Source organism: Gopherus evgoodei, chromosome 6, assembly GCF_007399415.2.
Source record: "Gopherus evgoodei ecotype Sinaloan lineage chromosome 6, rGopEvg1_v1.p, whole genome shotgun sequence".
NCBI lineage: Eukaryota > Metazoa > Chordata > Testudines > Testudinidae > Gopherus > Gopherus evgoodei.
The window spans coordinates 56,248,118-56,264,289 of NC_044327.1; the positions used below are offsets into that span (position 1 = coordinate 56,248,118).

General features: G+C 43.2%; 1 protein-coding gene across 1 annotated transcript in view; it reads right to left on the reverse strand.

Moving 5' to 3' along the window:
* The window catches only part of MEGF10 (multiple EGF like domains 10), a 158,257-nt gene that overhangs the window by 37,658 nt on the left and 104,427 nt on the right, over nucleotides 1-16,172 (reverse strand). The window contains exons 10-13 of the mRNA XM_030566126.1: nucleotides 15,407-15,581; nucleotides 14,366-14,486; nucleotides 13,242-13,405; nucleotides 1,239-1,341 (exon numbers count right to left, since the gene is read on the reverse strand). Coding sequence (XP_030421986.1) covers nucleotides 1,239-1,341; nucleotides 13,242-13,405; nucleotides 14,366-14,486; nucleotides 15,407-15,581 — 563 coding nt within the window. The remainder of the gene's footprint in view (nucleotides 1-1,238; nucleotides 1,342-13,241; nucleotides 13,406-14,365; nucleotides 14,487-15,406; nucleotides 15,582-16,172) is intronic.

Here is a 16,172-nt window from a genome sequence, read left to right on the forward strand (position 1 = left end):
AATTTCAAATATTGAGTATCAAATATCTGCATTGAAATGTCTGTGATCTATCCACAGAGTTAAAATACAGACTTGCAAAATAAACTAAGTAAATTCAAATAGTGCTTATGTTTGAAGAAATCAGTCTGTCTGCAAACTTTCTGTGAGCAGAAAAACATGCTATAACTTGTTAAGTGCTGCATCCTCGCTCCTTCCCCTCCCCCAGAGCCTCCTGGATGCCCATGAAACAGCTGATTGCGGGGAGAGAGGGGGAAGTTGCTGATCTGCAAGGCCGCCGAGAGGTGGGAAGCGCTGGGGATGGTGGTGGACGGGAGCTGATAGGGCACTGCCAGCCCACCTAGTTCCAAGCCCGCCTGGCCAAACTACGTTAAAAGGAAACATTGCGCAACTATAAATGAGTATGTGCTCTAATAGATCAGGGAAGTAACAACCGGGACGACGTTAAGTGAGGAGTTACTGTACAGCTGGTAGAAAAAAATGGAACAAGAGTCTCATAATAAATTTCTAAACCTCTTCTGTTTCACAGTGTTTGGAATGGACCCAATTGTGGGGTTTTTTTTGCAAGTTTCCACATTTTTATCATCAATTTTTTAAATCAAAATCACGATAAAAACAATGAACATTCTCATTTACCGAAAACATTTTTCTGCAAATAAAAGTGTTCAGTAACAATTTCAAACACAATTTTGACAAAAAATTGAATAAAAAATCAATACAAATGTTGCAGAAATGTTACCAAAATTTCAGTTTTTTTAAAGATTACTTTTCATCAGAAAAACTGTGTGCGCAAAAAATGTCAGACAGTTCTGCTGACAACACAGCTTCTGCAGGAGCCATGATCCCGCTGGCTGGTTGCCTAGTGCTTGAGTGTTAAAAAGTCTCCTTGGGAATGGTGCAGGTGTGGCTCTGTCAGCATTACCTTTTTCTGTCAGCATTACCTTAGATATCCACACAATTACTGACCTTGTCTTGAAGGGACCCCATGGTGTGGAGGTTGGCTGCATTTTGAGACTTCCCACTTCCACTCCCAAATGTATGCAGAGCCCAGATCCTAGGGAGCTTTACATTCCATGAAAGGGAACACATGCCATGGAGGTGGCATTCCTATCTTTCTGTACTTCCCATCCCAGAAACTACCAGTCTGGATCGTCTCTGCCCACCAAAGCAAAAGGAATGATTGGGTCCCACCTTATTTAGGTTGTCATCATTTTTAACCCTCATATTAATCTCTATTTTACCTGACCATCCAGGGAGACAGCGACAGTAACCAGTGGTTGGATGACAGCCATCTGCATGGCTGCAATCACAGCGCTCAGCACAGTCCATTCCATATGTGCCATCCTGTCAGAACAAAAAACATAGCTGAAACCATGAGAGCTAAAAAAGAGACTTAGAGGAGAACAAGTTCTGATCAGTCTTTTCTCAAGCAGCAACAATCTTCCTTTTTTATACTTTAATCAGCTTAATTAAGGTAAAACACCTTTCTGGCTTTCAATAAACCATAAAGTCTGTGGTTTTACTGTTTTATTGCCAGGGGTAAGAAAAAAATGCTAATTAAATGCTTTTGACGGATCCCAGACAGACAACACTTTTTGCAAAACAGTTATTGCAAAGTTAGCAGCAGCACTGCAGCTTCCTTGCACTGTCCTACTAATGGCCCTCAAACCTGACCTGAAACGTGGAGAGACCTTGAAGGAGGGAGTAATTCAGTTTCCATATTGACTCAGTCCTTGACCTCTCTATTAAGATTGCCAAGAAGGATGCCATTTAGTGCCAGACTTTCATAATGAACTCAGTAGAAAGTAGAAGTATGGAAGTACAACTTTTAGCTTGCAGTGATGCTAGGACTGCATTTTACATACAAATCTTTTATAAACAAGCACAAACAGCCTCACTTTCTTTTTATTAAAATTCCCTTATTCTGCATTACAGTAAATGCAACCTGACAATGGGAAGGATGCTTACTGATTGCAAAAGGAGATGGGACAATGATGTAAGACAAAGATTATTTTTTAGTGTGGTAGCATTTCTGTGGACTGATGGAAAACTGGTGTATGATGGATTTGACATAAGGGGTCAAATTCTCCTCTAAGTTTCCCCAATGCAGTTCAGATGACTTCCATGGGATTCTAATGGAATCCCAATTCTAACTGCATTTAATTTCTGTTAAGTAGGAGAGGGTAAACTGATTCTAGAGACAATTCTCCATCAAGCCAACCCTGGAAACTGCACCAAGGAAAACCACTAGATTCAACCTCACAGGAGAAAGAAAAGTTTAGCAGTAATGTGCAACTACAGAAAAGGGGATTGGAACCAAAATGAAATATAAGGCAGAATAGGTAGTATAATCACACTTATGTGCCTGGCACTACCTGCATAAAAGAAAACAAGAAAAGAAAAACACACAGCACTGTTTGAAAAGCTAGTACAGTAGGATAATTTACATATCAAGGCTAAAAATATGGTCATAGTAACATCAGAACTTGAAATGCAGCCTAAATCAAGATTCATCTGCTGTTTCTTGATACTCATGCCTACATTTGTATAGAGTTCCACAGGATTTGGCCATTCAACTACCAGTCTTTCAATTCCAAAACAGAACAACACTGCACTACCCTGCCCTGCCCTGCACACGATTCAAGAATAAGCAGTATCTTACTTATCTCAGTAATCCATTTTAAGGTAACGGAGAAGAAGAGATTAAGGAAAGTACTTCCTTTGCATATAATCAGATTTGTGAAGAAAGAAAATCCTCAAATACATTCTGGAAAGAGGGTAATTTATAAGTAAGATATAGCAGAAATAAGACACTGCAAATTCACTTACTTTTGAATACTAATATGAGCTGTAATTTTAATAAAAAGATGTATCCTATGCTCACCAGAACTGGAATGACCAGCATAAGTATACAGCCTGAAATTGTGGGTGAAATAATAAAAGATTTTTCTTCCCAGATCACATTGGACACAGGAAAACCGTGGTCTATATTCAAGTTTAATAACTGTTGGAAATATGGGCTAAAAAATAAAACTTCAGTACATATGTTATGTCATACACACTTCCTCTGATCTATAAAAGAATCCTGTGGCATCTTATAGACTAAAAGACGTTTTGGAGCATGAGCTTTCATGGGTGAATACCCACTTTGTCAGATGCATGTAGTGAATTGAGGTGTGAAAACCAAGGGAGGAGAAACTGGTTTTGTAATTGGCAAGCCATTCACAGTCTTTGTTTAATCCTGAGCTGATGGTGTCAAATTTGCAGATGAACTGAGGCTCAGCAGTTTCTCTTTGAAGTCTGGTCCTGAAGTTTTTTTGCTGCAGGATGGCCACCTTAAGGTCTGCTATAGTGTGGCCAGGGAGGTTGAAGTGCTCTCCTACAGGTTTTTGTATATTGCCATTCCTAATATCTGATTTGTGTCCATTTATCCTTTTCCGTAGCGACTGTCCAGTTTGGCCGATGTACATAGCAGAGGGGCATTGCTGGCATATGATGGCGTATATTACATTGGTGGACGTGCAAGTGAATGAACCGGTGATGGCGTGGCTGATCTGGTTAGGTCCTGCGATGGTGTCACTGGTGTAGATATATGGGCAGAGTTGGCATCGAGGTTTGTTGCATGGATTAGTTCCTGAGCTACAGTTCCTATGGTGCGGTGTGCAGTTACTGGTGAGAATATGTTTCAGGTTGGCAGGTTGCCTGTGGGCGAGGACTGGCCTGCCACCCAAGGCCTGTGAAAGTGTGGGATCATTGTCCAGGATGGGTTGTAGATCCCTGATGATGCGTTGGAGAGGTTTTAGCTGGGGGCTGTATGTGATGGCCAGTGGAGTCCTGTTGGTTTCTTTCTTGGGTTTGTCTTGCAGTAGGAGGCTTCTGGGTACACGTCTGGCTCTGTTGATCTGTTTCCTTATTTCCTCATGTATTGTAGTTTTGAAAATGCTTGGTGGAGATTTTGTAGGTGTGGGTCTCTGTCTGAGGGGTTAGAGCAGATGCGGTTGTACCTCAGTGCTTGGCTGTAGACAATGGATTGTGTGATGTGCCTGGGATGGAAGCTGGAGGCATGAAGGTAGGCATAGCGGTCGGTACGTTTTCAGTATAGGGTGGTGGTAATGTGACCATCACTTATTTGCACCGTGGTGTCTAGGAAGTGGACCTCCCATGTAGATTGGTCCTGGCTGAGGTTGATGGTGGGGTGGAAGCTGTTGAAATCGTGGTGGAATTTTTCCATAGTCTCCTTCCCATGGGTCCAGATGATGAAGATGTCATCAATGTAGCGTAGGTAGAGAAGGGGCGTGAGTGGACGAGAGCTGAGGAAGCGTTGTTCCAGGTTGGCCATAAAAATATTGGCATATTGTGGGGCCATGCGGGTGCCCATAGCATTGCCATTGATCTGGAGATATATTTTGTCATCAAATTTGAAATAGTTGTGTGTGAGGATAAAGGCACAGAGCTCAGCAGCCAGTTGTGCTGTGGCATCATCAGGAATACTGTTCCTCATAGACTCATAGACTCATAGGTCAGAAGGGACCAATCTGATCATCTAGTCTGACCTTCTGCACAAGGCAGGCCACAGAACCCCACCCATCCAATTTTATAACAACCCCTATCCCAGGACCGAGTTATTGAAATCCTCAAAATTGGTTTGAAGACCTCAAGCTGCAGAGAAACCACCAGTAAGCGACCCGTGCCCCACGCTGCAGGGGAAGGCGAAAAACCTCCAGGGCCCCTGCCAATCCGCCCTGGAGGAAAATTCCTTCCCGACCCCAAATATGGCGATCAGCTAAACCCTGAGCATGTGGGCAAGAGTCACCAGCCAGCACCCAAGAAGGAATTCTCTGCAGTAACTCAGTTCCCATTCCATCCAACATCTCCCCGCAGACCACTGAGCAGACCTATCTGGTGGTAATCCAAGATCAATTGCCCAAATTAACGATCCTATCATAACATCCCCTCCATATACTTATCAAGCTTTGTCTTAAAGCCAGGAAAGTCTTTTGCCCCCACTACTTCCCTTGGAAGGCTGTTCCAGAACTTCACTCCCCTAATGGTTAGAAACCTTCATCTAATTTCAAGTCTAAATTTCCTAATATCAGGTTTATACCCATTCGTCCTCGTGCCTACATTAGTACTAAACTTAAATAATTCCTCTCCCTCCCTAACGTTAACCCCCCTGATATATTTATATAGAGCAAGCATATCCCCCCGCAGCCTTCTTTTGGCCAGGCTAAACAAGCCAAGCTCTTTGAGTCTCCTTTCATAAGGCAGTTTTTCCATTCCTCGGATCATCCTTGTAGCCCGTCTCTGAACCTGTTCCAGTTTGAATTCATCCTTCTTAAACATGGGACACCAGAACTGCACACAGTATTCCAAATGGGGTCTCACCAACGCCTTGTATAACGGTACTAACACCTCCTTATCCTTGCAGGAAATACCCCGCCTGATGCATCCCAAAATTGCATTTGCTTTTTTAACAGCTGTATCACATTGGCGACTCATAGTCATCCTGCTATCAACCAGTACCCCAAGGTCCTTCTCCTCCTCCGTCGCTTCCAACTGATGCGCCCCCAACGTATAGCCAAAATTCTTATTAGTAATTCCTAAATGCATAACCTTACACTTTTCACTATTGTATTTCATCCTATTTCTATTACTCCAGTTTACAAGGTGGTTCAGATCTTCCTGAATAGTATCCCTGTCCTTCTCCGTGTTAGCAATACCCCCCAGCTTCGTGTCATCCGCAAACTTTATTAGCACATTCCCGCTCTTTGTGCCAAGGTCAGTAATAAAAAGGTTAAATAAGATCGGTCCCAAAACCGATCCTTGAGGGACTCCACTAGTGACCTCCTTCCAGCCTGACAATTCACCTTTCAATACGACCCTCTGGAGTCTCCCCTTTAACCAGTTCCTTATCCACCTTACAACTTTCATATTCATTCCCATCTTTTCCAATTTGACTAACAGTTCCCCATGCGGAACCGTGTCGAACGCCTTACTGAAATCTAGGTAAATTATATCTACCGCATTTCCTTTATCTAAGTAATCCGTCATCTTCTCAAAGAAGGAGATCAGATTGGTTTGACACGATCTACCTTTACTAAATCCGTGTTGCAATTCGTCCCAATTACCATTGGCCTCTATGTCCTTAACTACTTTCTCCCTTAAAATTTTTTCCAAGACCTTGCATACTACAGACGTCAAGCTAACAGGCCTATAATTACCTGGATCACTTTTATTCCCTTTCTTAAAAATAGGAACTACATTAGCAATCCTCCAGTCCTATGGCACAACCCCCGAGTTTATCGATTGCTTAAAAATTCTCGCTAACGGGCTCGCAATTTCACGCGCCAATTCCTTTAATATCCTCGGATGGAGATTGTCCGGGCCCTCCGACTTCGTCCCATCGAGCTGTTCAAGTACGGCCTCTACCTCAGTTGCGGTAATATCCACTTCCATATCCACATTCCCGTTTATCATCCCTCCATCATCGCAAGGTTCCTCACTAGTCTTATTAAAAACTGAAGCAAAGTACTTGTTTAGATGTTGGGCCATGCCTAGGTTATCCTTAACCTCCATTCCATCCTCAGTGTATAGCGGCCCCACTTCTTCTTTCTTTGTTTTCTTCTTATTTATGTGGCTATAGAACCTTTTACTATTGGTTTTGATTCCCTTTGCAAGGTCCAGTTCAATGCGGCTTTTAGCCTTCCTCACTTTATCCCTACATGTTCTGACCTCACCAAGGTAGCTTTCCTTACTGATCCTGCCTTTCTTCCACTCCCTGTAAGCTTTCTGCTTTTGTCTAATCCCCTCTCTGATTTGCTTGCTCATCCAGTTTGGCCTACAACTCCTGCCCATGGTTTTTTTCCCCTTTCTCGGGATGCAGGCTTCCGACAGTCTCCGCAGCTGCGACTTAAAGTAATTCCAGGCCTCCTCCGCATTTAAATCCACTAATTCCTCCGTCCAATCCACTTCCCTAACTAATTTCCTTAACTCTTTAAAATTAGCCCTCGAGAAGTCAAAAACCCTAATCCCAGATCTGCATTTGTTTATCCTTCCATCTAGTTTGAACTGAATCAGCTCATGATCACTCGAACCAAGGTTGTCCCCTACCACCATTTCTTCTACGAGGTCCTCACTGCTCACCAACACCAAATCTAAAATGGCATCTCCTCTCGTAGGTACGAGACAGCTTGTATTCCATCTATGTGTGGGATGTTCGTGTAGAGAGCCTCTACATCCATGGTGGCTCGGATGGTGTTTTCTGGAAGGTCACCAATGCATTGTAGTTTCCTCAGGAAATCAGTGGTGTCACGGAGATAGCTGGGAGTGCTGGTAGCATAGGGTCTGAGTAGAGAGTCCACATATCCAGACAGTCCTTCAGTGAGAGTGCCAATGCCCGAGATGATGGGGCGTCCAGGATTTCCAGGTTTGCGGATCTTGGGTAGTAGATAGAATGACCCTGGTCGGGGCTCTAAGGGTATGTTGATTTATTCCGGTGTTAGTGTAGGGAGTGTCCTGAGTAGATGTTGCAGTTTCTTAGTGTATTCCTCAGTGGGATCTGAGGGAAGTGGCCTGTAGAATTTGGTGTTGGAGAGTTGTCTGGCAGCCTCCTTTTGGTAGTCAGACCTGTTCATGATGACAACAGCACCTCCTTTATCAGCCTCTTTGATGATAATGTCTGAGTGGTTTCTGAGGCTGTGGATGGCATTGCGTTCTGCACGACTTAGGTTATGAGGCAAGCGATGTTGTTTTTCCACAATTTCTGCCTGTACACGTCAGCAAAAGCATTCAATGTAGAGGTCCAGACTGTCATTTCGACCCTCAGGAGGAGTCCATGTGGAGTTCTTCTTCTTGTGCTGTTGGTGGGAGGGTACCTGTGTATCAGTGCGCTGTTCAGTGTTGTCCTGAAAGTATTCTTTGAGTCGGAGACGGCGAAAGTAGGCTTCCAGATGGCCGCAGAACTGTATCATGTTGGTGGGGGTGGCAGGGCAGAAAGAGAGTCCCCGAGATAGGACAGACTTTTCTTCTGGGCTGAGTGTGTAGTTGGATAGATTGACGATATTGCTGACTGGGTTGGGGGTACCACGGTTGTGGCCCCATGAGGCAGGTAGGAGTTTAGACAGCTTACAGTCCTTTTTCCTTTGTAGAGAGGTGAAGTGAGTAATGTAGATCTCCTGTCTTATTTTAGTGAAGTCCGTTTGTATGGAAGTTTGGTTATTAATGAGAGTCTCCAGGTTGGAGAGCTCTTTTTTGATGTTTTCCTGTTTGCTGTATAGGATGCTGATCAGGTGGTTCCTCAGTTTCTTTGATAAAGTATGGCATAATCTCTCACTGTGGTCTGTATAGTATGTATATAGCAGTGGATTTTTTACCTTTAGTCCATTTGGTATGATGTCCATCCATTTGCATTTGGAAAGGAAGATGATATCTGTCTGTATTTGTGCAAGTTTCTTTATGAGGTTGATGGATTTCCACTCCATACGGCTAAATGCAGTGCCTTGCATTGTGTCAAGTACCAGAGGGGTAGCCATGTTAGTCTGGATCTGTAAAAGCAGCAAAGAATCCTGTGGCACCTTATAGACTAACAGATGTTTTTGGAGCATGAGCTTTCGTGGGTGAATACCCACTTCATCAGATGCATGTAGTGGAAATTTCCAGGGGCAGGTATATATATGCAGGCAAGCTAGAGATAATGAGGTAGTTCAATCAGGGAGGATGAGGCCCTGTTCTAGCAGTTGAGGTGTGAAAACCAAGGGAGGAGAAACTGGTTTTGTAATTGGCAAGCCATTCACAGTCTTTGTTTAATCCTGAGCTGATGGTGTCAAATTTGCAGATGAACTGAAGCTCAGCAGTTTCTCTTTGAAGTCTGGTCCTGAAGTTTTTTTGCTGCAGGATGGCCACCTTAAGGTCTGCTATAGTGTGGCCAGGGAGGTTGAAGTGTTCTCTTACAGGTTTTTGTATATTGCCATTCCTAATATCTGATTTGTGTCCGTTTATCCTTTTCCTCTGATCTATGTTTTTTGGGAGAAAGTATTAGTCAGGAGGATCAATTTAATAATGAATGTGGATATTAAAGTGGACCCAAATAACCAACTAACTTTCTTGTTGACAAAAACATTTTTCACATAATAAAAGCAGAGGGGAAATATTTATGGATGGAAACTCTAATGGATAAATTATATGTACTTCAAAAATATTCACTTTTCATAATATTAATTTGTTAATTTTCAATTGTGTACTCAACACAGTCCTTGTTCTGAAGATTTTATAATTTAAGCAGCAGGCTTAGAGAAGATGTAAGTGCAAAACCTTGTCTCTCTCTTCAACAGAAGTCCAATAAAAGATTCACCCACTTTATCTCCCTATGCTTAGAGATAAGACATATGTAGAGACTTACATTCAAATTAGTTTTTTTGTTTATTCTCATGTTACAGAATTTTGAGATGGAAAAAGCATTTGATAAAGATTAGTACTTGTGGGTGTTTTGCTGAAAATAGTGGATTGCTGTGGTCAGCAGCCTTGAAAGAGCAGCTTTCTCTTAAGGAGCCAATATTGGAAGGTGCTTATGCAAGCCAATGCAAGTTGAGGGCATTCAGCATCTTGCAGAATCACATAGACAAAGTAGTTTTAAAGAAATCTGATCCTGTTTTCTAGGAGCTTAATTCATATTCTTGTTGGAAGCATTGTATGTGCTTATATTGTTAGTACCCTATCAGTTTTCTGTTTGTAAAGAATGTGTTTTCATTTTAGTATGTTAAGTTATATTATAATGTGTTACTTTGTGGAAAAAATTAATTAAAAGCAAAACAGTCTCCCCAAAATTTAACTCCTGATTGCTCCAAGAGCTGCATAATCTGGATCCAATGAAGTAGCACAGGCAGGCTGTCAGACATGTTGTAATCCAGCTGCTCACACCGCCATGTCATTGAAAAAAATGGAGCTAAGCAAAACACATAGATGTGGAAGTGGCATGGGTGGGGAATTTACAGGGTTCATGTGCAATTCAGGTAATTCATTTGTAACTGAATTAACACAAAGCTTCTCTTTATCCATAACTCCACATGAGAGTCTTCTTCACAAAAAGTTTTCTTTTCACTGGAAGACAAGATTTCATTGGAAATAAATTTTGGATGATTTTTTTTCATTTCTGAAATGTATTGAAACAGAAAAAAAGCTGAGAAAAAACAATTATTTAAAAAAGATTCCAATGTTTTCATTCTGAAATCGTGAATTTCCCCCACCACTCCAGTATCTGTTTCCCATTTGCCAGTAGTTACATCATAGCACTTAATGTCAAATGGAAAGTGTTACTTTCCCTCTGAAATTAACACTTTCAAAGACAAAGTAACACTTTCGCTTTAAACCCTTAACCCTTAAAATTGAAAGTGTTACTTTTAAAAGTGAAACATAGTTTACTTAGCTCCCATTTTTTTGCCCTTTCCCAGATGGAAAAACTGGGGAACAGTGAGAAAGGTAAATAGGGAACTACTTTACCACATTTTATATATTGCCTGTGAGAAAACTGAAATTTCCCAATGGGCAAATTTCAAAAGGGGATTTCCCTACTAAAATGTTCCTGGGGGGAAATCTCAGTTTTCTAGCCCACTCTAGAAAAACAATTGTACCAGAGGGAGGGTCTGTAGAAGAAAAAGAGAGAAGAGACAAATAGGTTTGCAGGTCTCTGGAAGTAAGCAAGAAACAAAGAAAGAAGAAATGGAGATAGACGTGAGGAAGCATAAAGGTGCGGGTCAACAGGATGGAAGAAATGAGATGCAGTAAAGCTTAATCAAGAGACTACCCCCAAGTGTCTGACTCTCAGTACCAAGGCCGGCTTTAGGCCAATTCGCCCAATTTCTGGGAATCGGGCCCCACGCCTAAGAGGCCCCCGTGCTTTAGGCGCCTTTTAAATTTTTTTTACTTACCCCGGCTGCGGTCTGCTCCGGGGTCTTCCATGGCCCCGCTCCCCTGACCAAAGCGCCGGCGGGAGCGTGGCTGCCCCACAAGCCCGCTCTCTCAGCTGGAGCTCTGGCTGGAGAGCCGCAAGCCCCGTGGCCTCGTTCTCCTGGCTGGAGCTCTGGCCGGAGTGCAACAAGCCCCGCGGCCCTGGCTGGAGCTCTGGCCGGAGTGCGACAAGCCCCGCGGCCCTGGCTGGAGCTCTGGCCGGAGCGCAACAAGCCCCGCGGCCCTGGCTGGAGCTTCGGCCGGAGCACGACAAGCCCCGCAGCCCTGCTCTCCTGGCTGGAGCTCTGGCCAGAGCATGACAAGCCCCGCGGCCCCAGCTGGAGCTCTGGCCGGAGCGCGACAAGCCCCGCGGCCCTGGCTGGAGCTCTGGCTGGAGCGCAACAAGCCCCGCGGCCCCGGCTGGAGCTTCGGCCGGAGCACGACAAGCCCCGCGGCCCTGCTCTCCTGGCTGGAGCTCTGGCCGGAACGCGACAAGCCCCGCGGCCTCAGCTGGAGCTCTGGCCGGAGTGCAACAATCCCCACAGCCCTGGCTGGAGCTCTGGCTGGAGTGCGGTAAGTCTCGTGGCCCCAGCTGGAGCTCTGGCTGGAGCGCCGCAAGCCCCGCGGCCCCGCTCTCCTGGCTGGAGCTCCGGCTGGAGCGCGGCAAGCCCCGTGCCCCCGGCTGGAGCTCCAGGCCCTTTAAATAGCCCCCAGAGCCCTGGGGTAGTAGGGGGCTCTGGGGGCTATTTAAAGGGCCAGGTCTCCAGCTGTATCTGCCACCTCGGTCCTTTAAATAGCTGCCGGAGCCCCACCGCCCCCGTGCATTCCCCAGGGCTCCCACGGCTATTTAAAAGGTCCAGGGCGGAGTAGAAGCAGGGGAGCCCTGGGCCCTTTAAATAGCCCCCAGAGCCCTGGGATAGCAGGGGGCTTGGGGGCTATTTAAAGGGCTGGGGCTCCAGCTGCCTCTGCTGCACCCCCTGCCCTGCCCACACCAGCCCCGTCCCCCGCTGCCTGCAGCCAGCTCTGCACCCCTTGCCCACAGCCAGCCCCTACCAAACCCCCTGCCTTGTCTCCAGCCAACCCCTGCACACACCCCTGCCACACACCCCTGCCTGCACCAGCCCTGCACTGCCCACCCTGCCCTGTCTCCAGCCAACCCCTGCTGCACCCCCCTGCCTGAAGCCAGCCAGTCCCATACTCCTGTCTCCAGCCCTGCCAACCCCTGCTGCACCCCCCTGTGGCCCTGCCTGAAGCCAGCCCGCCCCACACTCCTCTTGTCACCAGCCAGCCCCGCACCCTTGCCCTGCCTGCAGCCAGACCCTACCTCCAGTCAGCCCCTGCCCTGCCTCGAACCAGCCCCATGTCCACTGCTGCCCTGCTGTTCCCAGGCCAGTAACCTGCACACCTGCTTCAATGAGGGGGGGCAAGAAGCAGCGGGGACCCAAACATGTGCACATCCCCAGGGAGTGGTGGGGACCCACACATGTGAAACGGTGGTCATTAATAACCAATCAACAGCATATATGATGCAATGTACATAATATACAATTTTATTATTTATATAGTTATGTAAAGTAAATAACACATGGATGAAATGGAAAGCTTTTTTTTACACTTTTTTCTTTTTAAGTCATCCCTGCCAGGGCCCCACCGAAAGTGTTCACATTGGGCCCCGCACTTCCTAAAGCCAGCCCTGCTCAGTACCCCCAAAGATCTTGAGTAAAACGCTGTTCTATATTGATTATAAAGTTTCCTCTGTTAAAACCCGGATTTTTTCATGGTTCCCTGAGAGATTGCTTAAATATTGAAAGTAGCAGACAAAGCTCTGAAGCAGAGGAAAACAACAAGCTGCTACAACAAAAGATTATGTACATCTGGTTGAAGAAGGAGAGAGAAAGATTTTCATTTGGGTTTTATTTTCATGATGGAAGACAAACTAACCTAGTTAAACACATTCTTATAGTCAGAGTAATTTTTGTTAATTGGAGGTTAATTTTTTTTCATTTACACGCTCATTTTGAAATACCTTCATTGAGATAGTTTGGGAGACTCCTGGTTTATACCATTATAACTAAGAGCAGAATTTGGCTCTACCTAAGCTTTTAAACAAGCTCTGGAACAGTCACCAAAACATCTGGAGTCAAATTTTCAATATGAAGGCACAAAAAAGGTATTGTATATTCATTTACACAGCCAAGGAGCTACATTGTACTTAGTAGAAATACTCTCAGTTGGAAGTTTTGCAGGATCAGGCCACTTATAACAGAAACCCTATAGCTCATCATTGAATGAATTTTAATTACCTGGCAAGTGAGTTCACACTTTTCCCCTCTCCAACCTGGAGCACAGGTACAGGTTCCATCCAAAGCATTGCAAGCCCCTCCATTAAGGCACTGGCAAGTTAAATTACAACCAAGACCCCATGTGCCACTGGGACAGTTTATTGAACAATCCACACCATGCCAACCTGCCACAACAAAAATGAAGTGTCATATTAAACAAGGACATGTTTCTCTTCCTTTGCTGGGAGGTTCCTCTTTGGGAATCTCTCAGTGATACACAGCAACAAGGATGGCCATGTAGCCTATGAAAGAGTATTAGACCTCCCAGCTGAGGCCTTGCTCAAGTTCAAACAAACGTGTCCTTGTGCACCTGTAACAGTTGTGCACAGCACACTTTATAAATTGGTGTGAATATTTGAAAGCAATTAATAGTACATCTGAAGGGAAAAAAAGGACACCTTGAGAATGCTCACTGAAATGCACTAAACTATTTTGAATTTTGCAAGGGACAGCATAAAAAAAGAACGTATTCCTTAGAAAATAGGGTCAGTTCTTCTTAAAAACAAAATTGCTCATATAGGGTATGTATTTGCTACTTCTTTAGTAGTTTTTCTGATGGGCTCTTTGCAGACTACATCCAGTGCAGACAGAGCTATGGTGCAGTCATCACAGTCGTCTTGGCAGAAGAAACCAAGGATAAAAAAATCGATCAGTGAAAAAGTCATTATGTGAGGTGGATTTTTCCAAAGACAGATATGAGATACTTCAGGAGATTCCCCATTTCCTTCTGAATATTTAAAAATAACCCCAGTACAAATTAGAAGATGTCTGTAAGTTGATGCTTCAAACAGTGATTAAGTCAGAGAAATGATCCAGGAAGTACACACTGAACTAAGCAGAAAAGCAAAAAGCTTTTAAAAACATGATACTATACATCTATTGGATATAACAGCCAATTAGTCATATGCTATCATTGACAGTGACACAAGTTAGGTTTCTATTTCTATACTCTGTTTACAGTAAGCAGGGGTCAAAATAACTGTACTGAATCTAATCAATAAACTATTCACAACACATTGTCATGAATCTGCCTTGCACTCTAGATTTCTAACTAGGTGGGAGACTAATTTGTTAGGCACTCTGACCTGCTCTGCAGGTACAAGAACCATCCACTGGAGAACAGATGGCTTGATTTTTGCAGTTGCACACAGAAGAACAGTTTACTCCATAGGTTCCCGGAGGGCAAGGAGTAGCACAATCAGAATCCTAAAACATATACAAATATATTAAAAAAAATTTGACAAAACATCAATGAGAGTTCGAACAATAAAATATCACCAGCACTTTCTCTAATCCTAGATTTAACTGACTTGTCAACCCCTTTCTGAGAGACTGACTGTTGTTACAGTATTACAAGTATAAGAAAATGTACAGACCATGTCACATTCTAGGCTGTCATCAGGTCAGCCTGGGTTTACAGGAAAGCATTAAGCAAGGCTCTTAATACTCTTTAAATCTACAATAAGTATTTGTTTTACATTAATTGATGTGGGAAAGCATGTCACATACCTGCCAGCACTTAGGTAAGCCAATATTCAGTACTACTGTACAAAGAAGCAATTTACAAAAGCAGAGTGTAATGTAAAATGGTAATGTAATGGAAAACAATTTGGACATATACAATATTCCAAAAAATATCATTTGATTAAAGTGCTTTTTCTACTATGCACAGAATTACTGATAGAAGAAAAGAAGTACCATAGTATGTCTTCAAAGTTACATTTTTAGTATAATCAGATTTCTATATAAGAACAAACATCTGTGAGAATGACTGAAATCAGGTATCATGATTTGTAGAAATAACTGTATTTATTGTAGATTTTTACTATAAAATAGTTACTTAAATCCACAGATTAGTGCTGCAACAGTCACAGTTCCCCTGATTCCTTTCTGTTGTAGTAGGTATGTATACCTTATTAGAACTTTTCCATTCTCATCACTACATTATTTTTAAGAGATCCAAATGCAATTTTTTTTCTTTTTTGAGCCTGTCCCACAAGGAGCTAAGTGACTCCTGACCTCCCATTAACCTCACAGGAAGGAGTACATTCAGCATTTCACTGAATCGGGCCCTAACTGAAGGCAGTAAAGGAAAAAAATAAACTGTGAACTTCAGATTTATTTACCTTAAATCCAGGGGCACAGATGCATTTTCCAGTCACACTATCACAGTCAGCACCATTTTGGCAGCTGCAGATCTGTTGACAAGATTCACCATAGAATCCAGGAGAACATGTCTCATTACAGTAGAGTCCAGACCAGCCTGGCTTGCAGGAGCATTCTCCAGACATAGGGTGACAGCTGGCAGAAGAAGATGAAAGGAATAAATAATTTGGGACTAAATATGACACCAAGATCCCAATGTAATTTTTGTCAGAGAACAACATGCTGTTACAGATCTGTTGTTTAATGGACTTCATATACTATGTATAAAGATATATATTTTCCCAAACTAAACATACACAACACACACACAATTAGTATAATGTAACATAATACAACATAGAGACACATACTTACAAATCTATGTGTTTATTTAGTTTGAAAAGAAAAGATCTAGCTTTTCCATTTCTGTGTCGAAAAAACCCTACACATGCTACAGTTACCTTTCATGACTGTAAATTTCATGACATTAAAAATATTTAAATAGTGAAAAATTCAAGCTTTCATCTATGCTTCTTGGTAATTCAGCTGTAACTAAAACATAATTATTTTTCAAACAATGGTTAAAATCAGCATCTTATTTTCTTACAAAGCCCATTTGGAAATATAATCCTTTTGTCTGAGAAAAATGACGAGTTTCTTTAATAAAGCAACATTCAAGGAGTAACATGAATGCTCTTCTCTTTAAAGCTGTGGTTCAGAAGAGTACAACTGGCTTCTTTCCAATAA